Raw genomic sequence first — 23,962 nt, forward strand, 5'->3', positions numbered from 1 at the left:
GATGCATTTCCAAATGAGTGCAGTGCTTTTGTGCTTCCTTCTCCGCAGCTCTTGTGCTTGGAGGGTTTCTCCATATATTTTGCAGACCAATCTTGTCACCCTCCTCAAAATTTCCCTTTTCCAGTGACAATGTTTCGCTGCTGCCTGTTTTTCCATAGATGATCACTGCCTTTCTAAGACTACTTGGCACAGGATCTGTTTTGCACTGCTGTGTAACACAGTGGATGCTGGTCCGTGACTCTCCAAGCACAAATTATGAGCCTGGTAACAAACGAGTTCTATATTTATTTATTTATTGAGCAACAGAATTCAATCGCTTTTCTTCCTTACCATTATCAAGCCCAAACAGAAGTCAGAAATCTGTGGTGTGTGTCAAGAGAGCAAGCCCTTCAGCACAGGTCGGCTGCCTGGTGCGGCACTGCACATTGTGACCAGCTGCCCTGCTGATTTTCCTGTTTTCCACTGTAACTCATATGGAAAGACACGAGACCGCAGCAACATGCAGATCTTGTTCCCTGGGATGTTTTCTTTCATCTACAATCACTTAATCAAAATCCATAAATCACCTAGTTAAGACTAAAAAGCACAAACACGACTGTAATTTGTGCCTTCCTGCTTGGTGTTTCTTTTGGCATGCAAAACACCAAACCTTTTCCTGAAATATTGCTGATGACACCAGGCAAGGACTGGCTGCAACTGGACAGCAAGGCCACGTGCTTTCCCACTCCACTGCCGTCGTCCCTGTGTCCTCCTCATTCATCATCGCCGGACGTTCTTGGACAGTGGTTTGTGTTTCTGTATTATCTCTAGCAATCCCAGTTCCGGGCGGGTTCCCCAGCGCTGGATGCTGTGAACACACAGTGGGCCCCACAGACTGAAATGGGGGGAGGGCTGCCCCAGCTGGGTTGCCAGGGCTGTACCCCTGTCACACACCCTCTCCTCGCTCCATCATCTCCTCTCAGCCCCGGAACCGCCTGTTGGTATCTGCGCATCCTTCCTACCATCCCACAGCTGTGTGACAGGGTTGTGCTCCATCCCTCGCTGTCCCTGGGGTGGTCCCGCTGCCCCAGGTGACCAGCCACCCCTCTTTACTGCACAGATTATTTTTATCTTCCTTTGTTTGCCAATGAAAAATTCCCTCCCAGTTTTACTGTTTTCCATTTTCGCAGGGATTTTTTTCGTGTTTGTTTCTTTCTCCACTGGCTGGGCCAGCGGGAAGGGAGGGTCCAGGACAACCTCATTCCAGAGGAATTTCCACATGCATTTCCACCTCAGGTGCGATAGTCTGGAATGGTGTCAGTCATGTTCCCTGGGCCAAAGCCGCACCGTGTCCGAGCAAGGGACATCCCGCAGTGGCAGAGAACCAGCCTGTAACCGGGAGGATCTGCTTGGCCTCCTCGGGCCACCAGTTCGTCCTGGCCCTCGCGCTGGGCTCACTGGAACCAGCACTTCAGATTCGTTGTGCGAAGTCTGAATAACTCTGGGGAAATCTCTGTCCCGAGACACTGAAACAGGGACCTTGTGGTGTTGTTGCGGGTTCAGGGGAAGGTGTCTGCAGTACAAGGAGCGGGTGTGAGCGTGTGAAAATATCCTGGCTGTTCAGCAGGCTGAACAGATGAAACAGCCGCTTGTGGCGGGATCGGCGCTGCAGCGCCCCGCCCGTCCGCCAGAGGGCGCCAGCCAGCGGCGAGTCTGGCGCGGTGCATGCCGGGAGCTGTAGGCGGGGCCGGCGCGGTGCATACCGGTCGCGGCAGGCGCCTGCTCCGTATTACGGTTTACTGCGCCGGGGGGCGGGGCAACGGCTCGGTGTGACCGTCACTTCCGGCGGGGCCTAACGTCAGTTCCTGGCGGGATGGTGGGGAGGCGAGCGCGGGTGGCTCGGCGGAGGGCGATGGCGGCGGCGGCGGCTCCGGCCCCGGGCGGGGTCCCCGAGGATGCGGTGAACGGCCACGTCCTGCACTTCTACTTCCACCAGGCCATGGCGGCCTACCGCGCCGGGCGGAACCGCGACTTCCGCCAGCTCCGCGACGTCATGCAGGGTGCGCCGGGCCGGCGGGACGGGAGCGGGCGTCGGGCGGGGGGGAGCGGGGATGGGGATCTGACCTGACCTGCCCCCTGTCCCGCAGCGTTGCTGGTGCGGCCGCTGGAGAAGGAGCCCATGGTGGTCCAGATGCTGCGGATAATGCAACTCCTGTCGCGGATCGAGGAAGGCGAAAACCTCGGTGGGTCCCCGAGCTCCCAGCAAGGTCCTGGGGGAGTCTTGCCTGGTAGCCCAGCCCCAGCTGGAGCGTCCCTGTGCCTTGGCTGTGTCTGCAACTCTTGGGAGCTGTTTCTGCCCAGAGCAGAGCCCTGGGCTGCAGCTCCTAACCTGAAGGAGTTTCCCTAGGCTGTGAAGGGCCAGAGAGCGTGGCCATTTGCATCTGCGCCGTGCTGCCTCAGCCAGGAGCAGTGTGCTCAAACCCGCACCCTGGGCTCTCCTGCTGTCCAAATGTACTGGCCTTCTGACTTCTGCACAGCCTCAGAGATTCTGAAATGCTCCCCTAGGTCAGTTCTCTGCAGTCAGGTGCTGCTTCTGTAGCTCTTGGTGCCTGGGGGACAAACCTTGCAGCTTGGACCCTTGGCAGTCAGCCTGCTGTTCACCCTTATCCTTTGTAGCTCTAGAACATGCGGTCAAACTGAGCAGATAAGTTACTGGCTCTCTGTAAGGCAGCACAGTGAATGTCTCGCAAACCAACAGCTGTGAATTCTTGTAGATTGTACCTTCGAGAGAGAGCTGGAGCTCACGCCCCTCGAATCGGCCATCGGTGTCCTGGAGCTCTTTCAGAGAGAATTCTCTGTGGCTGAGAAGACAATGGAAACTGTTCAGAAGATGGTGAAAGAGGCTGTAAGACCATTTTCTTTTTCAATAAATACTGTGTTCACCTTTGGTTTTAGAAAGGTCTCGCTGAAGGGCAGTGAGAGCTGTAGAATTCTTGCGTAGAATATTGTAGTTAGAACCGACTTGGCCACCAACGTGGTGTTTGCACGTTCACTGCAGTTAGCATACAAGCTGTTGCTCTGTGTGAGCTGGCACTAAGCTGGTACCTGTGTGCTGTTCTCGATTATTATACATGCGTTTCCCAGGCTGATGTCAAGAGAGAAACTGGCATTTTTCTTCTGTAGGCCGTTATCATCTGCATCAAAAACGGGGAGTTTGAGAAAGCTTTGAAAATTGTCAAGAGGCACATGGGGAAGGAGTCCAAGAGCCATGTGAGTGTTGGGGGAGTGTGCGATGTGTCTTGTGGGGTGTTTGGGGTGGAGGGAAGGGGCACAGGCATAAGAGGTTTCCCTTTCATCACAAGCATCTCTGGGAAACCTGAGCAAGAAAAAAGGGAGCAAGTGATGAAAGGGAAAGGGCACTCTCTGAGTGACAGGCCCTCGGTGTGACATGTTTTTAGAGCTCGTTGCTTTGGAGCTCTCTTCATCACGTTCTCTCAGGGACCTTTGTGAGCCTTCCAGGCATCAACACTCATCCTGTGCCTCGAGGTGAACTCGAGCAAGTGCGTCAGCAGGGCTGGTTCTGAGGGCAGAGTCCCCATCCCTGTTTTCTGTCAGCGGTGCCGTGTCTTGGGCACTGGGAGCAGGAAGGCAGAACTGCTGAAACAAGGTGGTTCTCCCATTCCTCCGGCCTTTCCCCAACCTTGTGGCAGTGGCAGCTGGTTGTTCCTGGACAATGTCAAGTAGGAAAGGCCCAGTCCTCGCCCAGCGCCTGACTGCTGCCCTTGTCACCTGTGCCCTGTACCTGCTCAGAGTGTTCTCACCTTTCCTCTAGAGAAAGCAGAACGAGTTGCTGGCTGCCATTCGCGAGAAGGATGTCACTCATCCCATCGTCAAAAACTTCTCTTACAAGAACTTCCAGCAGAGCGTGTTTCAGTTCCTGAAGAGCTACGTGGACGATTCGGAGCCGCTGCTGCTGACGGTGCGTGTCTGCCCCACTTAGCTGCCCTCCTGTCCTGCAGGAAGACAGTGCGAGGTGCAAATCTGGGGAGAACTGACACTGACATGAGGCAGTGAAATACAGTCATTTGGCTGCTACATGCCTTCTGTGCAAGTAATGAGTGAGAGTTTAGGCACCTAATTAGCAGTGGGTTAAATCCAAAATACTTCGAATTTTGTCCGTTCCTAGGTTTATACAGTTGAGGATATTTTTCAGCCTTTGTAACAAGTTTTGATTGATAGATGTGAGCTCTGTACGCGGTGCCAATTGACCTACAAGTAGCAGCTTAAAATGCCTTTGGGAGGGGATGAAATTGGACTGTCACATGAGGAATCACCTTTATAATGGTTCTGTGCTTTGTCCAAGATAATGAAGAAGACTTTGAATTCAGAACGTGCTGAAGGGCCAAAATGCACATCAGCGACTCCTGGGTCTGCAAACAGGCTGAAGGACCAGGCAGCGGCTCTGCAGCCTTCGGGCAGGGCAAAGGGCTCGGCAGGAGCCGCGGAGCCTGTGGAGACAGCAGCGGAGCTGGACAGAACTCCCAGCCCTGCGGGAAGGACGGACAACCCTGCAGCTGCTCCTGAGCCCATGGAAGATGGTGACTCTGCAGCAGCTCCGAAGGCCATGGAAGGAGATAATGACTCAGCAGCAACTCCTGAACATATCACAGCAGTGGTTAATGTCTTAGAAGATGCTTCAGAGCCTATGGAAATACCTAAAGAACCAGCAGCAGCAGCTCCAGAACTTCCAGGAGTGTCCTTCAGGGACTCCGACAGGTGGGAAGAGCAGTCTGGCCCTATGCTGTGGATGAAATTTGGCAGCAGTTCTGCTCCTACAGGGAGTTTGCTCTGTCCAGGCAGCTCTAAATTCCCCAAGTGGGTCTGCCCAGGCCAGCCCCAGAGGCCGTTGGTGTAGGACTTCTGTAAAGTAAAAACGTGAAGGTGTTTGGGTTTTATTTCTGAGGATACATAGCACATCAATAAGTGAGTGTGGGAGGGCAGTGGCTGTGTGAGGTTTGCTCTTGGGGAGCAGCATGTGGGGTCTGTGGGGCTCAGCCAGTGGTCAGGATTAGCATGAGAGCGCCTGGGCTGTCTCTGGCTGGGAGTCTGGTCCTGTTCTCTCCAGACCTGCTTCCCCAGCACTGTTGAGGAGGCTGCAGGTTTGGCAGTGCCCACTTGGATAGATTTTGTTTATACCCAGGGCCATAGTGAACAGTTAAGGGTCACACCAGAGGGGAAAAGCCCAATTTCGGTGAAATGGAGCCACTTTGGGGAAACCTTTACAAGCTGCTCAGTTGTGTTTGTTTTGTAGGCAGCCCCCTGGAGCTGTAACCACCTATGGGATGTCTGTTCTGAGAGAAGCTTTCAAGATCCTGTCGGACTCCCAGGATTCTGACGCACTCTTCACCAAACTGGATGAAACAGACTTTTCTTTCCCCAAGCAATTGTCTCCTTCTGTATCCCACAGAACCAAGAGACGAAATGAAGAGGAGTATCAAGATTATGACATCTCAGACTCTCCCAAAATATCCCATAAGGGCAAACGCTTGTTGACCATAAGCAAACTGGTCATGGAGCAAGACAGCCTGTGCAGCGAGTCGAGTGAGAGCCCAGACTCTTCCCAGGAGCCAGTTGTATCTTCTGCTTCCAGACCTGTTCAGAAAGTGCTTGACCAGCCTATATCTTCTCGAAGTGCCAAGTATGAAGCCTGTCTCTTGTGGTATATTCTAACATGCACCCAATCCTTTGACTTGCAGCTGATGTTGGTGGCAGGAACAACAAAAATCTTGATTCAGGATGAGTATATTGACTGTCTTGTCTGCTGGTGTGTGTGTGGAACTGGGCAAAGTAAACCCTCTGTCCTTACACTCGATGTTTGGTTAATGGAGAGGGAAAATGATCTGATAGGGAGTCTGGGGTTCTGCAGTTTGCTAAAAGTTCATAGGTGCATCATGTGGAACAGACCAGACTTTCTTTTCCACCTCTTGAGTGATACAGCACTGACCCTGCATAAGCTCTTTTCTCCCCAAAGCTGTGCTAGCTCAGAAACTCCTGGCTGTAGCTTTCTGACTTTCCTGAATGTGAGTTACCACCTTCCAGCTGAAATGACAGCAGTAAAGGAGGCAGGGGCACGTTAGGGTTTTTTCCTTTTTGTAAGGATTTCCCACAGAAAACAACAAAGCAGCTTACGGGCTGAAGTCTCAAATTAATGCTGATACGAGACTCTTGAGGCTCACGAGTGTCTCCTGCAGACTGTGACAAGGGTGTGACGAGGGTTCCTGCTCAGATGTCCAAGTTGCTGTCCTGTTTGGTGAGGCTGCACAGCAGCCAGCAGTGGTGGTTTAGAGTGAAACTGGGAGGACTGAGGAATGCTTGATGTGTTTGAAAAGATAAGTAGAACAGTTTCCCTTTGTTTCCTGACTTTGGAATGCTGAGAAGCCTGAGGTTTGGTTTGGAAGGGTCACTGTGCTCTGTGCAGCTCGGTTGCCCTGGAGATGTGTTGGGATTGTGTTTGTGAAGCACAGGAGAGCGGCTGCGGGTGGAGATGTGCTGTGATGCTGCCGGCATTGATGCAAACACGGTGAAATCTCTCAGACACCTCTCTGTGTGTCTTGCTCAGGGAGACGGTGAGAAGGGATTTCACTTCCTCAAGTCACTGGAAATTTTACCTAATAGATTTCCTACTTTTTCAAGGACTTGCAAGTGGTGACACTTGATCTCTTTGGCAGTGGGGAAATGTCTGGAGTTAATTTGGAGGGTACTGGGGGACATTGTGGGGATGGGATGATGTTTTGTGAACACTTCCAGAGCAGAGTGTGGTGGTGACTGCACTGGGAAGGGGCCAGACCTGGTGACTTGGGTGCGATGCCATCCTGTGCCCGGAGCACGACGGCTGCTGCTGCTGGCTCGAGCGGTTCTTTTGCACAGCAGCAGGGCTGAAGTTCACTGGTTTCCAGTTCATCTAGGAAGTGATTTATTGCCTGGGCTGCTGGTGTGGGAGTCTTGTCTCCAAGCCTCAGTGTGTCGGTACTCGTAGCAGTGGTGCTAATGATGTCTGTTTGGAAATGGAATCTTGTGCATCTCTGCCGGTAGCTGGTTCTCGGATGTTGATGTGCAAGAGGTGCCCAGCAGTGCAACCTCAAGTCAGGACTGAGAGCAGTTATTTTCCTGTGATCACAAATGCCTGGATGCAATAGCCTTGGGTGAACCTTGTGAAGTTGTTTTTTTAAGAGACTCAATCTCATGAGCTTGAGGGTCAGAAGCAGGTGATGGCATTGAGGTGCTTGATCTCATGGAGAGGCCTCTGTGGCTTGACTGACCTCAGCACTGTCAGCAGTGAAACAGTAAGAATTAAATGCTTCTTGGGAACGTTTAAGGGCTTCTCTGCTGAGCTGTTGGCAAGTCTGTGCTGTACCAAAGGCCTGGGCTGTCCAGCTGTGTGTGCTGTGAGTGCTTAATTGTCTAGTACCCAGTCACTTGTTTCTGCAAACACGGGCTACAAAATACAATATTTAATTGTATTTGAATCTATACTGCACACCGTAACATGCGATACGGGCTCCTGAGGATTCTGTCCCCACAGAGGGGAGCGCATGAGGTGGTTCTGTGTTTATATATTGCTTTATGGGTGCGTTTCTCTGTGCTGTGTGCTCATCACAGACTTGCTCCAGGTGCCCAGCCGGTGGCCACATCAAACACTTGCCTGCTTTCAGGTCCCTCCGCGGGCGGTGGAACAGCTCATATGGCAATGAGGAGAAGGACAGCTGGACGGAGGAGGATGACCTCTTCTCGGATGCTGGTAAGGACAGAGCTGCTGTTGCAGCAGTTAACTGCTGATAATCCTGGCTCTGGGGGTCATTCACGGGCGTCTTGCTGTCTTTTGCGTGACTGAATTTTGAAACCAGAAATCATGAAAGCCCAAAAGAATAGGTAGCTGTCCAGCTTGGAGGTGTTTGTTCTTTGTCCCTCTGGCCTGACATGCATGCCAGAAACTCCTGTTTGGGTTTCAGACTAATCACGCTTAGCTTAGAGGATGTAAATATTGGAAGTACAGCTCTTTCCCTGTTCCCACTGTAGTGCCATGACATAATGACTGAGTTTACCTCTTCAGCTGATCAGTTTTCCAGTCCAGTTCCATTTGCAGCTGGATACAGCTCCACCGCTGAAAAAGAGTGGAAAACGGGCGTCTTGTTCCAACTTCAACACGCAGTGTAGCCATGTCCTGGCTGTGTGCCTCTGTTCTTGACATTTTTGTTTAAAACAAACAGAATCTTGCTGGCAAGCTTCACACAGAGCAACTGGGGCTTGGAGCAAAAAGGCTGCATGTGCTACAGCTGCAGAAGGGGGAGAGATAACGGAATTTGGGTTTATTGTCTGCCACAGGATGCTCTCCTCGTAGGCTGCCTGCTCAGTGCAGCAGTTCAGCCCCCAGCAGCATCTCAGGTCTGTACCCTCCCGTGTTAGAGTGACTCATAATCCTCTCGCCTTGTTTTTCAGCATCACTTGAGACAAATGGCCACAATGCTACTGTCTTTGGTTCTAAGAAACAGGTAATGTAGAGCCCATAAGTCCTTTCATTAAGGCCTGAGATGGGGACGTGTCTGTACAGAAGAGCAAACTGTCGGGCAGTTTTCTGTGTGTAGGTGACGCTGCTGTGGCTCAGAGCGCGTCCCCAGCAGCTGGTGGGCTCTGTGCTTGACGTCCCTTTCTGTGCTCAGAGCTGGGTTTGCTGGGTTCCCCACGCACGGGAGAGGTTCAGCATCTCATTTGGGTGAGGGACCGGCATCCAGCAGCTGTTACCTGGGGAGAGGCCCCGAGTTCAGTGCTGCTCAGCATGCTCACCTGTGCAGGCAGGGTTGCTGCGGGTTCCTGTGCCGCTGCACACCACATAGCACTTTGTTCTTACAACCGCTTTCTTCAGTTACTTTGCATTTTGCTTCCAATACAAAAATTGAGGGGACCTGCAGACCTGAACTTGCAGATTAATTATTTTCATGCTGTACTTGGGCCTTGTTCTGTGAGGTGTAGGCAGTGAGCACTCTGTCTGCAATGCTGTTGCATCAAAAGGTGACTCCTCGTGTATGTATTCATTGTTGTGCTTTGGGAGGCAGAACTTCTGAGCTGGTGCTGCAGCTGAGCAGTGCTCTTATTTGTAAGAGTTAGAGAGCACGTCTACAGAGACTTGACTATTGAGCAGTGTATGCAGTGGACAGGACACCTCTCTGCCTTTCCTTCGGGCCTGGCACAGGTGACAAGGGGGAGCCAATGTGCCGGGAAGGAGTTAGTGCATTTCTCTGCCCCTTGCAGCTTCTCCTCTGCTCACCCTGTGCTGCTTCCCTGCTCTCTTGTAGAAATGGACCAGCCAGGAGAGCGAGTGGATCAAGGACGGCGTGAAGAAGTTTGGCGAAGGGAGGTGGAAAGCCATTTGCGAGAAATACCCCTTCCAGAACCGTACCCCAGTGATGATCAAGGATCGCTGGCGGACCATGAAAAAGCTGGGAATCCTCTAAAGTCAGGAGCCATGGGACCTTTGGTGCAAAAACTTTCTGATTTTTTTTCTTTTGAAAGATGGACTGGAGCAGCAGCAGTGGGGAGGCTGCTGTGCTCGTCCCCGGGGGTGTTGGGCTGGCATGGTGACCCCTCCAGCTCATGGTACCCAGAACTGCTGCAACAGCTGGAAACTGCGTCTGACCAGAACCAAGGAGCCTCATCTCTCCGGTTGTAGCTGTGGGTTTGGGTCTCCTGCAGCGGCAGAAGCTGCGCAACCTAGTTGCACAGAAACACCTGGGACTGGGACCCTTGCTGCCACCTGCAGCCTTTGCAGAACAAATCCGAGCCCAGAGGCTGTGGAAATGATGGTTTTCTCTGCTCAGTGCAGGATAATCCCATCAGTGGCTGTTGTTGTGTTTTAACTGTCTAAACTGTGAATCGCTTGTTTCATCTGTTTGCAGCCAGTGTGCTGTGGGGCGGCACTGAGTCCCAGAGCTGCTGGGCTGCAGGAGATTCAGGCCAGGTCATTGGCTTTGTGATTTATTTTTTTTCCTCCTTTCACATTTCTTTCTGCTTTGTAGATGACCTCCAAGCTTTGAGGCTTCAAAAACATTATTTTGTTTCAGTACTTAAATGTTGGTTGTTCCCATGTTAGAAGTTGTAGAACTTACTGATTTTGGTCCTATTGTACTGACATTTTTCCCGCACAGTCCCTGAGCACACGGGCCCCAGGACCTGCAGGTGCCAAAGCTGGAGCCCATGTTCCAGTGCCCATCTGTAAAATAAAGTTCCTTTCTTGTTGGATATTGAGAGTTGTAATAAATGTGAATTTTTACCTTGGGTGGGAATGTGGCAGTTTGGGGGGTGGTCTCTGCCCACCCTGGGAAGCGGGGGATCCCTGTTCCCCCCGAGCTGGCTGGGCTGGGGATGTCGGGTCAGCAGTGGTTTGGGTGTCAGCAGCGGTTTGAGTCCCACCGCAGTGCCCCAGAGGTACAACTGCTGCCGCAGCAGCAGAGCTGCAGGGCAGCAGCTTCTGGATGGGATTTCTGATGAGTTAAAAGTTCGGGGGGTGGAGGGACCCTTTCACCTCCTGGCTGTGTCCCCACAGAGCCAGTGCTGGGTATGAGTCTGTTTGGGAACACCTGCGTCCCCTCTGTCCTTCAGCTGCAGCTGTGGGACCGCATGTCCCTTGTCACCTGGCTCTGGCTGGGCCTTTCCCTCCCCTTGGGCTTGTAAAACCCTTTCCCTGGGCTCTGAGCAAACTGGGGCTGAGAGGCTTGATGTGAGCCACGAACTGGGCCAGTAAGTGTCTGGTTGTGCCTGATGGGAAGGAGACGTGTTCACGCTGCACCAGGACAGTGTCATAGCAAATGGCTGGTGTGTGGAGGACACTGCGCACCCTGTTCAGGCAGCCTGGGGAGAGCCTGAGTGAGTTTCTTGAGGTAAAAACACTTTTCCTGCTCAGTTTGCTTGTTCAGAGGACACAGTGTTGGTCTGCAAAGGAGTGGGGCTGGCTGGGGACAGCTTTGTGCTACTGGGGACAGCTCGGTGCTGCTGGGGACTGGTTGCTGCTTCACCACAGCCTCGAGCTCTGCTGGGGGCTAGGCTGGGTTGGGTCCAACACGGAGGAGCTGGACCAGTTCCTGCTCTGCACCGGGATCACCCTAAGGATCAGAACATGTTCTGCTCCTCTGACACCAGCCCTGGCACTGCCAGCAACTGCTGCGGGGCAGTTAATGATCAGTTAATGATTATCCCTGCCCTGGTCCTGCTGCTGCCCTGCCTGGCAGAGAGTGCGCTGGGGTGGGACACAGGATACTGGGGCACAGGATGACACTGGGAGGCAGGATGCTGCTGCTGGTGCTTGTAGCACTGCTGGGCCCCGCCGGCTGCCCCAGGACCGAGCCCCCGAGTGGGTCTGCCCAGGACTCCCCCTTCCAGGGGGCGGATCGCTACGATTTTGCCATTGTCATCCCTGGCGGCGCCGTGGAGTGCTTCTGGCAATTCGCGCGCCAGAGTGGCAGCTTCTTCTTCAGCTACGAGGTGAGTGGCAAGGGACACTTCCCAGGACGCTGCCGGTGCTGAGCAGCTGCTGATGAGGACTGGGAATGGCTGTGCCGGATCAGCCCCACGTGGCAGCAGCTCCATGGCTGGCGCTGGCTGCCTCCCCCAGGGACCCGGCAGGTCTGCGCTGGGCAATCCTCCTCACCTCGTCCTGCAGCCAGGCTCTTGGGCGGAAGGCGACCCTGCAGGATCAAGCCCACGCACTGCCGGTTGAACTCCAGACCTGCTGCCCCAGGGTAGAGGTTTTGTCTTTCAACAGAACAGCCCTTGGTTGGGGCTGCAGTCACTTGGATGCTTCATCCTAGGGATCATGCTTTTTAAGCATCATCTATCCCATTTGATTTTCTAAATACCTGTTCTAAAACGATAAAGCAGTGCCAAGAGCTCTGGATATGGTCAGAGTTCACTGGCAGAGAGCTGTGGGGTGTCACAGCACCACTGGGCTCTGCCCCTTGACGGGCTGGCTGGAGGCCGCGGCACAGCCCTCAGCTCTGCCCAAGCTGCAGCACAGCCCCATCTGCCTGTCCCTGTGCCCGTCCCCTTCCCACAGGGTGACCTGCAGCGCTTTCATCTCCTGTTCACAGGAGGCTGGTTGAAAGAGAGCTGGGCATGGCTGTGCCACTGCTGGCAGCTTCCCCTGGCTCTGCACTCGGCAGATCCACCCCACAGGGACAGGGCTCAGTCCTGGGTTTGGCACAGCCCTGGGGCTCAGTCCTGGGCTCGGCAAAGCTCCATTTACCCAACTCTCCATCAGCTGCAGTAGCACCAGCAGCACCCGATCCAGGTGGTGGGGAGCCAGATGAGGGTTGTGGGGTCTGTGGGAGCACCTGTAGCCCCATGAGCAGCGCTGGGAATCGCAGGGTTCCTCACCCAGGGCTGCAGGTTGTTTTTTTTTCTCTTACATGTAGCTGGCAGCTCACTGGAGGCCATTCCAGCCTTGGCTCACAGCAATGAAGGAGGCAACTCCGCACAGGATCCCAAACCCACCCCCCAGCAGAACCCCAGCTGGGTCCCTGCCCTGCGTGCGGGGGCTCCTGTGGTCTCCCGGCCATGTTTCCTGGGTGCAGTCAGACCCACAAATGCCTTGCGGGTGTTTCTGCCTCCAGGTCCAGCGGGCGACGGGGATTGGCAACGACAGGAACATCCGGGCCACGGCGAGTGACCCCAGCGGTTTCCAGCTCGGCGTGTCCCGGCACGTGCGGGGACAGATCAGCTTCCCCACCAAGGAGACAGGTCCCTGGTCCCCTCCCACCTGTGGGCAGAGCAGCAGCTCCAGCCTGCCCAGACAGCTGATCGCTCCGATTGCAGCTCCCTCCCCAGAGGGGAAGATGAGCATCAAGCGCTGGGGACAGCTCTGCCCAGCCCCAGCTCTTCTACCAGCAAACAACAGCCTCATTTCTCCCCACAGGGTTTTACCAGCTGTGCCTGGACAACCAGCAAAACCACTTTGGCTTCATGCAGGTGTATCTGAGCTTTGGTGTCTACTACGAAGGCTTCAGTGTGGAAGACAAGCAGCTGGGAGAGAGGAAAGAGCTGAATGACACCCTGGAGGCAATCGAGGTGAGTGTCAGGGTACACTCTGATGCAACAGGGATGGGCACGTCCTCCCAAGGGAACCCAGACAGGTGTTAAACTGCAGCTTGGCCATGGCTCTGTGTCCCCCTCCCGCAGTTCAGCACCCAGAAGCTGCAGCGCCACATCTTCCACATGTGGCGGTTCTACAACTTCGCCCGGATGCGGAAAGGGGCTGACTCCTTCCTCCTGGAGTCCAACCAGAGCTACATCAACTGGTGGTCAATGGCTCAGAGCTGCGTCATCGTCCTCTCCGGGCTCCTGCAGCTCCACTGCTTGAAGCGCCTGCTCAACACGCAGCCCTCGGGCAGGCAGCAGTGCTAAAGCAGTGCCCGGAGCTGCGGCAGGACCAGCACCCACTGCTGCTGTCCACAGTGCTCCGTCAGAGAGCTGCCCACTGCAAAGTGGGACAGGCTGGATCCTGCTGCCAGGAGGGAGCAGTCACTGCTCCTGCTTCCAGCTCTGGCCCTGCCTCTGCTGAAATGACCCCCACAGAAAAGTGTGAAGTGATCACCTGAGCAATGTGTGCTGGGTCAGTTCATTGAGTCCCTGCCTCTCTGTGTCCCTATGTGCTTCTTCTGCCAGAACCCCAATAAAGGAGTCCCCGGCACACGCAGCAGGTTGTGATGCATCCCCTGCTCTGCCAGCCCGGACGAAGCAAGTCCAGCCCCACCCCTCCCTCCCTAACCTGTCCAATCCCTCCCTCCCTGATGGCTCCCCCAGGGCTGTGAGCCCCCCCGGGGCTGTAAGCCTACACCAGCATCACCTTCCAAACTGAAGGCGGTATTTCTCCCCATGGCCTCTGGAGATGCCCCCGGAGCATCGCGCTGCCCCAGGGCAGCAGCACTGGTGGCAGGGGGAGGGCTGAGCCCCCCGGCCCCACACCAGACACAGGCAGTCAGGGAGAAGGAACTGGCTTTATGTGTGGCAGCGGCAGGTTTGGCACCGGGGCAGCTCCTCCTGCCTCGGCAGCACCCCCGGGGGTGTGGGGCCACATACTGGCAGCTCCCAGCCCTGCTTGGGGGGCTCCACGTGGCTCCATGCACCGCGGCTGCACTGACGGTGCAGGACAAGGTCTGTTCAGCACAGAAGCACTTGATGTCCCTTAGGTCAGTGTGTCCTCGCTCCGCACATACTCCCCGACGTCAGCCTGGTGGAACACCACGATGGCCATGGGATCCACCTTCCGGCACTCCTGTGTGGACTTGGCGGCCACCCCGAAGCCCTGGGGGAGTGACGGGGAGGTGAGAGTGGGTTTTCCCCACAGCCCAGCCCTGGGCAGCACGGGGGCTGTGTCGGGCGCTCACCAGCGGGACGTCGGCCATGGAGTAAACCACCACGCCCTGGTACTGCGCCGTGTTCTCCGTGATGCGGCCTAGCCCCGACTTCAGGACGTGGTTGCCGTAGAGGAAGGACTGCTCCGAGCCGGGCTTCACCCACACCTTGAACTGCAGGGACACGGGGCCGTGAGGGGTTGGAGGAACATGGGGGTGACACAGGGACGTGAGGTGACACAGGGCAGGGGGGTGACGTGGGGGAGGGGAGTGGTGTGGGGCTGGGAGGTGACACAAGACTGGGAGGTGATGTGGGGCTGGAGGTGACCCGAGGCAGGGGGTAACGCAGGGCAGGGTGGCTGGGGCCCCGTGTCCCACCTTGGCGTAGGGCGCCAGGAAATCCAGGGCCGTGACGCTGAGCCGGAACTTCTGCGTCTTCGTGAACTTCCCAAAGCAGGTGCCAGGTGACACCAGGTTGTCCCGGGGGACGCTGGCGGCCACCTTCAGCAGCTTCTCGCTGTGGGGAGTGGGGCAGAGCTGGGGCAGGTACCGGAGCCCCCGTACGCCGTGCCCGGTCCCCGCCGCTGTCCCAGCCCTCCCATGTCCCCCCACCCGCTCACCTCAGGTAGAAGACGCGGTCTCGGTGCAGGCGGAAGCAGTAGGTGCCATCGGGCCGGTCCACCAGCAGCTGGATGTTCTCACCGATGCTGCGGGGAGAGACCCCGTGAGCCCGGCCCCGCGGGTCCCTCCGCCACGCGCTCCCGGTCCCTCCCCGTGCCCGGCTCCCCCCGGTCTCGGTCCCCACGCCGCCCCCGTGCCCAGTCTCTCCCGATCCCCGGACCCTGCCGGTCTCCGGCCCCTCCCCACCCCCCTGCCCGGTCCCTCCCAGTGCCCGGTCCCTCACTATCGCTGCAGCTTCTCGAACACCGCCCGCGTCTCCGCCTCCGTCAGCGGCCGCATCGCCCCGCACCGCGCACGTGTGGCCGTGTCGGAACCGGAACCGAAGCAGCCGGAAGTGACGCGGCGGCCGCCCCGGGTGCGATGGCGGCGGAGGAGGCGCGGCTGCTGGCCTGGCTGCGCGGCCCGGCCGGGCCCGGCGGCCCCGAGCTCTCCGCATACGTGGCCGAGCTGGCGGCGCTGGGGCTGGCGGAACTGGGCCGGGAGCCGGCGCGGCTGGCGGCGGAGCGGGCGCGGGTGGGCGCGGAGACGCGGCGCTTGGCCTTCGAGCACTACCGGGCGTTCATCCGCTCTGCCGAGTGCACCGGCAGCGCCGGCCGCGGCTTCGGCGGCATCGAGAGCCGCCTGGGCAGCCTGCTGGAGCGCCTGCCCGCGCTGCAGGACGCCTGCCGGTGCGGGGCCGGGGCCCTCGGGGGGAGCGGGGCCGGGCCGGGGGCGTTGGGACGGGGCTGAGGGGACGGGACCGGCCCCGGGGCCAGGGGCAGCCAGAGGGGTCCTGGTGCTGGACCCAGTGAGGGCGGGGGCAGCTGGGACTGGGCTGGAGGTGTTGTCAGTATCGCTTAAAAGTGAATCTTCTTAGCAATTGCTGCCCTAAAGGTATGTAAACCCTTGCAGTTTTGGGTCAGTCTGACAAAGACAAGGGTGGCTTGTAAAACACCTGATCAGACAAGACTGACCTGGCGGCTTGAGACATTTTGAACCTGCGTGATTAGTTGAGTCTTGTTCTAACACAGATCTGGAGACTGTTGGATAGAGTGTCTTTTAGCTGAGTGTTGCTCATTACAAGCTAAAAGGATCATGTAATGCAATGTGCAGATGTGTCACCAGTTGGCTCTTTAGGGCTGCCTTGAGTGTGATAAGATTTTGTATATAACAGCTGCTGCTTTTCTTGCTGGCATGCTGGGTTTATTCCAGCATCCAGACACGTGCAGCCTTCTAATGACCAGTCTGTGCTGAGTTTGGCTCATTTGTCTGCACACTGGGTAAGGAACCCTGGTGCTGGGACAACAGAGGCAGCGCTGGGAGGGGCCCTGGGTGATGCTGCGGAGAGGACAGGATGGGTAGGGGGTCCTGGGGCCCACCCGCTGCACAGGGGGGACCCGGGTGCTGATCCCATCCTGATCCCACAGGAACTTCATGCGTGATGCTGAGGAGATTGCCTGCAGCCGGCGGATGAACAGCCTGACACTGAACCGGCACACGGAGATCCTAGAGATCCTGGAGATCCCGCAGCTCATGGACACCTGTGTCCGCAATGGCTACTACGAGGAGGCGCTGGAGCTCGCTGCCTACGTGCACCGGCTGGAGAAGAAGCACAGCAGCATCCCTGTCATCCAGGTGGGTCCCACACCAGCCCTGCCCCGCGCATGCTCCACGCACGGCCCCGCCACTGAGGCCTCTCCCTCCCTCCCAGAGCATCGTGGACGAGGTGCGTCAGTCTGCCCAGCTGATGCTGAACCAGCTCGTCCAGCAGCTCCGCACCAACGTGCAGCTGCCGGCCTGCCTGCGGATCATCAGCTACCTGCGCCGCATGGACGTCTTCACAGAGGCCGAGCTGCGCATCAAGTTCCTGCAGGCGCGGGATGCCTGGTTGCGCTCCATCCAGGCTGCCATCCCCGATGACGACCCCTACTTCCACATCACCAAGACCATCGAGGCCTGTCGCGTCCACCTCTTCGACATTGTCACCCAGTACCGCGCCATCTTCTCCGATGAGGAGCCACTGGTGCCCGCCGAGGGGCAGGCCCTCAATGAGGGGGCCATCTTCCACGGCTGGGTGCTGCAGAAGGTCTCCGAGTTCCTGCGGACGCTGGAGCACGATCTCCAGCGCGGGGTGGGTGCCCGCCTGGACTCGCTGCTGGGGCAGTGCATGTACTTCGGCCTCTCCTTCAGCAGAGTGGGGGCCGATTTCCGTGGGCAGCTGGCCCCCCTCTTCCAGCGCGTGGCCGCTGCTGCTTTTGCGAAGGCAGTGGAGGAGACAGTGGAGAAATTTCAGGAGGAGATGAATTCCTACACGCTCATCTCTGCCCCGGCTGTCCTGGGGAGCAGCGCAGCGGTGCCGGTGCCTGCGGCCCAGCCAGGGACGCTGCAGCCACCCATGGTGCTGCTGGACTTCCCGCCCCTTGCCTGCTTCCTCAATGGCCTCCTCGTCGCCTTCAATGACCTGCGGCTCTGCTGCCCCATCGCCCTGGCCCAGGATGTCACTGCCTGCCTGGAGAACGCACTTAGGGAGGTGAGACACCAGGAAACGGAGCTGGGCTGTGTTGTGGGGGAGCACAGGGATGAGTTCCCCCTGCCCCAAGTGTTCATAGAATAGAATTATAGAGTCATTTTGGTTGGAAGAGACCCTCAAGGTCATTGAGTCCAACAGTTTCCCCGGCCCTTGCACTAAACCATGTCCCTGAGAACCTCATCTCTTGTCTGTTCAACCCCTCCAGGGATGGTGACTCCAGCACTGCCCTGGGCAGCCTGTTCCAATGCCTGACAGCCCTTTGGGGAAGAAATTATTCCCCAGATCCAACCTCAACCTCCCCTGGCACAACTTGAGGTCGTTTCCTCTGGTCCTGGTGCCTGTCTCTTGGGAGCAGAGACAGATGCCCCCTGGCTCCAACCTCCTTTCCTCCTGCCTACGGGGAAAATTAACAACTTTTTCAGAAACTAAAGACTTGTCCTTTTGCTCCAGGTGACCAAAACCATCCTCGCCTTTCACCGCGCGGAGGAGGCAGCATTCAGCGGGCGGGAGCAGGAGCTCTTTGTCCAGTTCTGTACAGCCTTTCTGGAAGATTTGCTGCCCTACCTCAACCGCTGCCTCCAGGTCCTCTTTCCCCCGGCACAGATCGCTCAGGCACTGGGTGAGACCCAGGGGTTGGTATTTCATGGCACCCCCTACCACGAGGAATAGTGGGTTGTGTATTGCTGTGGGGGTTCCTGTTGCCTGTGGGCCCCCAGCCAAGCCCCCTCTTGCTCTTTACCAGGTGTCCCCCCCACCCAGCTGCAGCGCTTTGGCCGCCTGGGTTGCATCGACGTGGCTGCCCTCCGGGAGCCGCTGGCTTTTCTCCTGCCGCCACCGGGCGATGAGGAGGAGGAACCGGCCCCGAACAACAGCACCCCACACCCGGAGGGAGAAGAGGAAGAATAAATTGCCGCCCCCTCTCCCTAAAACCTCCCCTTCGCCAGCACCGCGCAGCGCCCACCCTTTTCCACTGCCTTCACTCAGCGGCCTCCGCGCCGCCAGGCGGCACTGTCCCGGCCGCCGTGCCGCCGCGGCTGCGCGCGCAAGTGGCTCTATGGCGGCGGCGCTGCGGCTGCTGGAGCGGGTCCGGTACCGGCCCCCGGGCCGCGGGTGCGGGGACGCGGCGGGCTGGGGCCAACGGGAGCGCTCGTACTGGCGGGCGCTGCGGCGGCGCGTGCTGGGCCCGCCCGTCCCGCCGTTCGCCAGCCCGTGCCAGGTGGGAGCCCCGGTGCTCCGCGCAACCGCTGCTACCGTGGGCCCGGAGCGCCTGGGCGGCCCCGAGCTGCGGGAGCTGGCGGCGGCGCTGGCGGCCGGGCTGCGGCGGGGGCCGTGCCTGGGGCTGAGCGCCCCGCAGCTGGGGGTCCCACTGCGGGTGTTCGCCACCGAGCTGACCCCGGCGCGGTGCGAGCAGTACCCGCCGCCGCTGCGCCGCGCACACCGCATCGAGCCCTTCCAGCTGCGGCTCTTAGTCAACCCGGTGCTCCGTGTCCTGGACTCCCGCCTCGTCACCGGCCCCGAGGGCTGTGCCAGCCTCCACGGCTTCTCCGCCTATGTCCCGCGGCACTGGGCCGTGCACGTCTCTGGTACCGACCCCGCTGCACCACACTGTCCTGCCCTGGGTGGGACACCCCCCTCACCTTCACCCCCTGTTACCTCCCTTCTCTGGGCCACAGGGGTGGACGAGTGCGGGAAGCCAGTGAGCTGGGAGGCAACAGGCTGGGCTGCCCGCATTGTGCAGCATGAGATCGACCATCTGGACGGGATCCTGTACATCGACCGGATGGACCCCCGCACCTTCACCAACGTCAGCTGGATGGAGCTGATGGACTGACCCCCCGCAAGTGGGTGCCTGGACACCAGCTGTGCTGGTGCCTCAGCTCGCCGGTGAAAGCAGCACAGACCTGCACCCCAGGGAGTTCCACAGGGCTTTACTGGAGCCAATACAGCCCATGAGGACTTAGGGCAGCTCCTGCCCATTCCTGCCCCCTTCCTGACTTTTCTCTGGGTAGGCAATGTGGGGGGGGGGGGCGGGGGGGGGGCTGGTGTGGCCACCAGGAGCCTGACTCTGGTTGCGTTTTGGCACCAAAAATTATTTCATGGGTCTAGGAAGAAGACCTGCTGCAAGAGGTTGGGAGGAAGCCCTGCTCCTGGGTGCCTTTGGGGCCCATTGTCACGGTGCGGGCAGTCCCACAGCACCTTGTGCAGGCACAGGCCCCTGGGTGGGGTGGGGGGGACAGACAGCAGCCCCTGGAGTCTCCTGCCTGTCATTGGTGGTGGGGGGTGGCCCCCAGTGCAGTCAGAGCCTCAGGGAGGGGCTGGGTGTGGATTGAAGCTTTTGGATTGTTTTTATTTTCATATAAACAAGACAGAACCCAAAGCAGCATTAATTTAAAAAATAAAAAAGAGCGGGAAGAAGAGTGGGGTGGGGCGCAGCCAGGGGGAGCATCCAGCCACCCAGGCCATGCTTGGCCCCCCCCCAAAGTAGTGTCAGCCTCCCCAGCTGTGCTCCCTGCACCCCGCCAGGTGCTGCAGTATGAGGGGGGGAAGTTGTGAGGGGAAGATGAACCTGTTTGGCACAGCCAGGGTGGGAGGGAGGGGCCAGCACAGCCACTCCAGCCCCACACCCCCCCTCACCCTTCCCTTAGCCTTCCTGCCCAAAGTCCTCCGTGAATTTCTTCACTTTCAGGAGATCCTCAGCATTCACTGTGGGGCGGGTGGTGGCCAGTGAGCGCAGCATGTCTGACTGCAATGCAGGGATAGGGGGGCTGAGCCCAGGCACCAGGCGGGGAGGCCAGGCCCTTCCCTAGCACCCAGCCCTGCCCTGTCCTGATGGCTCAGAATCGTGGTGGGGGACAGGTCAGGGGGAGTGAGGAGCCATATCCTCCCCCAGGAGCCACAGCCTTGGCCTAGGGACAGGTAGCTGTGCTGAGGGACAAGGACATGGCTGGATGGGTGCCCACCCCCAAGCTGTGCTGCCACCCTGTGTAGCCACCACACTCACCATGGAGACAATGGGCTCCATCAGTTTGTCACTGGGCACCTCCATCCAGGTCATCTCGGTGGCACCGGGGTCACCTGGCGAGCACGGCGTCAGGAGATCGTCCACGATGGCACCGGGGGTGGTGCGGGAGGGACCACGCACCTACGGCACAGCGTGGCGCTGGCAGGTGGGACAGGACCACGGCACCAACTGTGGCCAAGGAGCCCCCTGGGATAGACTCCTGTCCCAGCACAGCCCCACTCACCTTCTTGAAGTGCGTGGCCGACTGCACCTTGCGCACGGGCTGCATGAGCGCGTCCCGCACGATGATGCTGATGTCAGCCCCTGAGTAGCCCTCAGTCTTGCGCGCCAGCTCCTGCACGTTGGCCTCCGTCAGGCTGTGCGGGGTGTTGCCCAGGTGCAGCTTGAACATCTGTGCCCGTGCCGCCTCCTCGGGCAGCGGGATGTAGATCCGCTTTTCGAACCTGCAGACAGGACAGGTGGGAGGCAGGGTGATCCCCCCCACGCTGCCAGATCCCACCAGGAGCAGGGGGGGCTTGTGGCCTGCTCACCTTCTCCTGATGGCCGAGTCCAGCACCCAGGGGATGTTGGTGGCACCCAGCACCAGGATCCCATCACTGCTGTTCCCCACACCTGCCCAGGGACATGGCCGGGGACAGGTCAGCGCGATTCACAGGCAACTGCGGGATACAGACATCCAGCAGCTTCTCTCACCCCCCTCCCCCATGGGGCCCCCCCGCACCCTGCATGTGCACCAGGAACTCCGTCTTTATGCGCCGCGCCGCCTCGCTCTCATTCTCGTTGCGGGAGCCGCACAGCGAGTCCACTTCATCGATGAAGATGATGGAAGGTTTGTGCTGCCGTGCCAGCTCAAAGAGGTTCCTCACCAGCCTGGGAACAAGGCAGGGGATGGGGTCCCCACTCAGGGACCCTCTGCAGCCCCCGTGGCACCCAGAGCCCATGACAGCCCTGGGAACCCTGTACTGGCAGTGGGTTGCCCCTGCCACCCATTATCTGTGTTAACAGGGTTCACTGATGCTGGCGGCTGCTCCAGCACTGCCGGTCCAGCCGTGGGAATGCCAGGAGCCAGCCTGCAGCCACCGTGTGTCCCCATGCCCGCTTACTTCTCGCTCTCTCCCAGCCACTTTGACATCAGGTCCGAGGACGACACAGAGAAGAAGGTGGAGTTGTTTGCCTCGGTGGCCACAGCCTTGGCCAAGTAGGACTTGCCGGTGCCGGGGGGTCCAAAGAGCAGGATCCCACGCCAGGGCGTGCGCTTCCCTGCGACAGAGGCCACTGTCACGGCTCTGACAACCCTGTGCAGGCTGGATCTGCATGGGCCCACAGGGACATGCATCCCCACTACTCAAGGTCACCTCACTGCACACACTCGCCCCAGCTGCTGCCCCACAGCACCTCCTCCATGGGCAGGTGGCAGCCGCAGTGCTGCTGTGACCCTCACCAGTGAACAGGTGCGGGAACTTGATGGGCAGGATCACAGCTTCCTTCAGTGCCTCCTTGGCTCCCTCCAGGCCAGCCACGTCACTCCACCGCACATTGGGCTTCTCCATCATGATGGCACCTGTGAGGGGGTGGCTCTGCTTGCGTGGGCACTGCGCTCCCAACGTCTGCTGCGAGCCGGGACAGCCAGAGTCCCTGTCCCTCCCCACCAAACCCTCCACGCACACCAACCCCTGCCTCTTGGCACAGAGGCAGGTTTGGGGGCTACCAGGCCCCAGCAACACACCCCACGGCCCCCATCCCACAGCCACCCCTTGTTGCAGCCGTTCAGGAATCCCCACACTGACCCCGCAGCCACCACAGCCCCTCACCCATTAGCTGCTCCTGCAGCTTCTTCTTCTCGGGGTTCTCGCCCTCACTGTCACTGTCGCTCCTGGGGAGAATGGACTTGGGTGAGGAGCAAGACAAGCCCTGGTGTGGCAGCAGGGTCCCACCAGCATCACCGTTGGGCAGGGAGGGCCCCCACACCCCACGCACCCCTTGTTATCATTCTGGGACTCCTTGACTGGCTTCTTGCCGTGTTTGTCCCTGCTGCGCAGATACTCCTTCAGCTTCTCCGCCCGGTCCAGGTATTGCATGCACTTGGCTCGGATGCTCTCCTTTGCCTTTTCGTTGGGAGCCTCATCTGCACAGAACCCCGCAGGCATCACCAGGGACCCCGCGCCGCAGCCCCAACGCCCCCGGAGCCCCGGCTCACATTTGATGGCGTGCAGGAAATACTCCACGGCGTGCTGGTACAGCCGCAGCGCCTCCTTGTAGTTCTTGGCCTTGTCCTCCTCGGTGGCTTTGGTGACCAGGTCGATGGCTTTCTGGCGGGGGAGGAGGCAGCGCCGTGAGCGGGGGAGCGGCCCCGAGGGCCAGTTGAGGCTCTTTCCCACCGCCCCCGCGAGAGGCCGGGCCCGCTCACACCGGGGCGGCCGGCGGGGCCCCGTCTGCAGCGCCCGGCAGGAGGAGGCCTCCGTCCCCGCGTCAGGGCCCGGGGCTGGGTGAGGCCGCCGCGACGGGGCCTAGCAGCGGCGCAGGGAGACCCGTCCCCGATCGGCACGGGCACCGGGTGAGGCCTGTTCCCGAGCGGCACCGGGTGAGGCCTTTCCCCAGCCGGCACCGCACCGCCCCGGGACCGGCTGAGGCCTTTTTCCGGCGCGGCGTCCCAGCGCGGCGGGAGGAGGCCCGGCTCCGGCAGTCCCCCCGCCCCGGTCCGTACCTGCAGGGTGGGCGTTGTCATCTCATCGCCCGGTGTCGCCGCTCCTGGCGCGGCCCAGCCCGGTGGCGGCGGCGGGGCCCGCGGGACCGGCCGCGACTGCGGCTGCGCACCCGGCCCCGGGACGGGGCCATCCCGCGCCACGCCCCATCCGCCCATGCCCCGCCTCTTTCTGAGCCGCGCATGCGCACCCAGCCGTGGGGCGAGCCCACCCTCGCCACGCCCCTTCGGAGCTGTCCCCCGCCCCTCGGGCACACCCAGCACACGCGTGTGGACACGGAGGCAGTTCACACCCTCCCCCTTCATTCCTCCCGCCCCGTGCTGAGCCCATCCCACCCCCTCCCAGCACCCGCGGGTGTCTGTGACACCGGAGACACCCGACCCCCACCCGCGGCTGAACCGCCCCCCCTGCCTCAGCCACGCCCACCAGAGACACCCCAGTCTCCCCAGCAGCTCCATTCCAGGCTCTGCCCAGTAAAGCCCAGTCTCTGGTACCGGACAGCCCAGCACTGCTTCCCCCCTACATATGCTGTACTGAGAATTAACTGTCCCCCCCCAGACAAGCACATAGACTGCGGCACCCACACTGTGACACCTGCACTGTGACACCCACACTTTGACACCTGCAGCCCCCCCAGGCACCCGCTGCTGCAACCCCAGCACCCCCAGAG

General features: G+C 59.1%; 6 protein-coding genes across 11 annotated transcripts; 4 read left to right on the forward strand and 2 right to left on the reverse strand.

Annotated features, from left to right (window-relative positions):
- Positions 1-1,796: 1,796 nt before the first annotated feature.
- On the forward strand, positions 1,797-10,272 carry TERF2 (telomeric repeat binding factor 2). Of its 5 annotated transcripts, none has more exons than XM_065848470.2 (10): positions 1,798-2,039; positions 2,127-2,222; positions 2,754-2,884; positions 3,163-3,249; positions 3,812-3,958; positions 4,343-4,755; positions 5,291-5,677; positions 7,639-7,777; positions 8,476-8,528; positions 9,330-9,515. In XM_065848470.2, the coding sequence occupies exons 1-10, from the start codon at positions 1,853-1,855 to the stop codon at positions 9,370-9,372; spliced, it is 1,683 nt and encodes a 560-aa protein (XP_065704542.1). In that variant the 5' UTR covers positions 1,798-1,852; the 3' UTR covers positions 9,373-9,515. The 5 variants fall into 5 exon arrangements, with proteins under 5 accessions (XP_071670617.1, XP_065704542.1, XP_071670615.1 ...); XM_065848469.2 differs by having other exon boundaries at positions 1,801-2,039; positions 7,692-7,777; positions 9,330-9,619; XM_071814516.1 differs by lacking the exon at positions 8,476-8,528 and having other exon boundaries at positions 1,797-2,039; positions 9,330-9,619.
- Positions 10,273-11,292: 1,020 nt separating this feature from the next.
- Positions 11,293-13,689, forward strand: TMED6 (transmembrane p24 trafficking protein 6). The gene is made up of 4 exons (XM_071814406.1): positions 11,293-11,511; positions 12,639-12,765; positions 12,941-13,092; positions 13,204-13,689. Exons 1-4 carry the CDS (start codon positions 11,299-11,301, stop codon positions 13,426-13,428), a joined length of 717 nt encoding a protein of 238 aa, XP_071670507.1. The 5' UTR covers positions 11,293-11,298; the 3' UTR covers positions 13,429-13,689.
- Positions 13,690-14,002: 313 nt separating this feature from the next.
- NIP7 (nucleolar pre-rRNA processing protein NIP7) lies at positions 14,003-15,421 on the reverse strand. Its single transcript, XM_065848504.2, has 5 exons — positions 15,283-15,421; positions 14,999-15,085; positions 14,757-14,895; positions 14,412-14,552; positions 14,003-14,329 (listed from the first exon to the last, which is right to left on the reverse strand). The coding sequence occupies exons 1-5, from the start codon at positions 15,336-15,338 to the stop codon at positions 14,210-14,212; spliced, it is 543 nt and encodes a 180-aa protein (XP_065704576.1). The 5' UTR covers positions 15,339-15,421; the 3' UTR covers positions 14,003-14,209.
- On the forward strand, positions 15,420-18,614 carry COG8 (component of oligomeric golgi complex 8). Of its 2 annotated transcripts, none has more exons than XM_065848502.2 (5): positions 15,420-15,727; positions 16,466-16,673; positions 16,750-17,568; positions 18,019-18,187; positions 18,311-18,614. In XM_065848502.2, exons 1-5 carry the CDS (start codon positions 15,420-15,422, stop codon positions 18,472-18,474), a joined length of 1,668 nt encoding a protein of 555 aa, XP_065704574.1. In that variant the 3' UTR covers positions 18,475-18,614. The 2 variants fall into 2 exon arrangements, with proteins under 2 accessions (XP_065704574.1, XP_065704575.1); XM_065848503.2 differs by having other exon boundaries at positions 18,019-18,200; positions 18,311-18,543.
- An 8-nt stretch (positions 18,615-18,622) lies between these two features.
- On the forward strand, positions 18,623-19,399 carry PDF (peptide deformylase, mitochondrial). The gene is made up of 2 exons (XM_065848551.1): positions 18,623-19,151; positions 19,242-19,399. The coding sequence occupies exons 1-2, from the start codon at positions 18,623-18,625 to the stop codon at positions 19,397-19,399; spliced, it is 687 nt and encodes a 228-aa protein (XP_065704623.1).
- A 489-nt stretch (positions 19,400-19,888) lies between these two features.
- VPS4A (vacuolar protein sorting 4 homolog A) lies at positions 19,889-23,441 on the reverse strand. Its single transcript, XM_065848103.2, has 11 exons — positions 23,295-23,441; positions 22,788-22,899; positions 22,568-22,715; positions 22,402-22,463; positions 22,032-22,151; positions 21,694-21,850; positions 21,312-21,460; positions 21,121-21,202; positions 20,814-21,033; positions 20,570-20,710; positions 19,889-20,311 (listed from the first exon to the last, which is right to left on the reverse strand). The coding sequence occupies exons 1-11, from the start codon at positions 23,313-23,315 to the stop codon at positions 20,210-20,212; spliced, it is 1,314 nt and encodes a 437-aa protein (XP_065704175.1). The 5' UTR covers positions 23,316-23,441; the 3' UTR covers positions 19,889-20,209.
- Positions 23,442-23,962: the final 521 nt, after the last annotated feature.

This window comes from Patagioenas fasciata, chromosome 13, assembly GCF_037038585.1.
Source record: "Patagioenas fasciata isolate bPatFas1 chromosome 13, bPatFas1.hap1, whole genome shotgun sequence".
In the NCBI taxonomy this organism is placed as follows: Eukaryota; Metazoa; Chordata; class Aves; order Columbiformes; family Columbidae; genus Patagioenas; species Patagioenas fasciata.

Coding starts and splice junctions, on each gene's coding strand:
- TERF2 (XM_071814514.1), top strand. CDS start 1,853: ATGGTGGGGAGGCGAGCGCGGGTGGCTCGGCGGAGGGCGATGGCGGCG. Junction 2,040..2,126: donor GCTCCGCGACGTCATGCAGG/GTGCGCCGGGCC, acceptor CCTGTCCCGCAG/CGTTGCTGGTGCGGCCGCTG. Junction 3,250..3,811: donor GGAAGGAGTCCAAGAGCCAT/GTGAGTGTTGGG, acceptor CCTTTCCTCTAG/AGAAAGCAGAACGAGTTGCT.
- TMED6 (XM_071814406.1), top strand. CDS start 11,299: ATGACACTGGGAGGCAGGATGCTGCTGCTGGTGCTTGTAGCACTGCTG. Junction 11,512..12,638: donor GCTTCTTCTTCAGCTACGAG/GTGAGTGGCAAG, acceptor TTCTGCCTCCAG/GTCCAGCGGGCGACGGGGAT. Junction 12,766..12,940: donor CTTCCCCACCAAGGAGACAG/GTCCCTGGTCCC, acceptor TTCTCCCCACAG/GGTTTTACCAGCTGTGCCTG.
- NIP7 (XM_065848504.2), bottom strand. CDS start 15,338: ATGCGGCCGCTGACGGAGGCGGAGACGCGGGCGGTGTTCGAGAAGCTG. Junction 15,086..15,282: donor TTCGAGAAGCTGCAGCGATA/GTGAGGGACCGG, acceptor CTCTCCCCGCAG/CATCGGTGAGAACATCCAGC. Junction 14,330..14,411: donor CCATGGCCGACGTCCCGCTG/GTGAGCGCCCGA, acceptor TCACTCCCCCAG/GGCTTCGGGGTGGCCGCCAA.
- COG8 (XM_065848502.2), top strand. CDS start 15,420: ATGGCGGCGGAGGAGGCGCGGCTGCTGGCCTGGCTGCGCGGCCCGGCC. Junction 16,674..16,749: donor GCAGCATCCCTGTCATCCAG/GTGGGTCCCACA, acceptor CCTCCCTCCCAG/AGCATCGTGGACGAGGTGCG. Junction 17,569..18,018: donor TGGAGAACGCACTTAGGGAG/GTGAGACACCAG, acceptor CTTTTGCTCCAG/GTGACCAAAACCATCCTCGC.
- PDF (XM_065848551.1), top strand. CDS start 18,623: ATGGCGGCGGCGCTGCGGCTGCTGGAGCGGGTCCGGTACCGGCCCCCG. Junction 19,152..19,241: donor CTGGGCCGTGCACGTCTCTG/GTACCGACCCCG, acceptor TCTGGGCCACAG/GGGTGGACGAGTGCGGGAAG.
- VPS4A (XM_065848103.2), bottom strand. CDS start 23,315: ATGACAACGCCCACCCTGCAG. Junction 21,203..21,311: donor GTTCCTGGTGCACATGCAGG/GTGCGGGGGGGC, acceptor GTCCCTGGGCAG/GTGTGGGGAACAGCAGTGAT. Junction 21,034..21,120: donor GACTCGGCCATCAGGAGAAG/GTGAGCAGGCCA, acceptor TCCTGTCTGCAG/GTTCGAAAAGCGGATCTACA.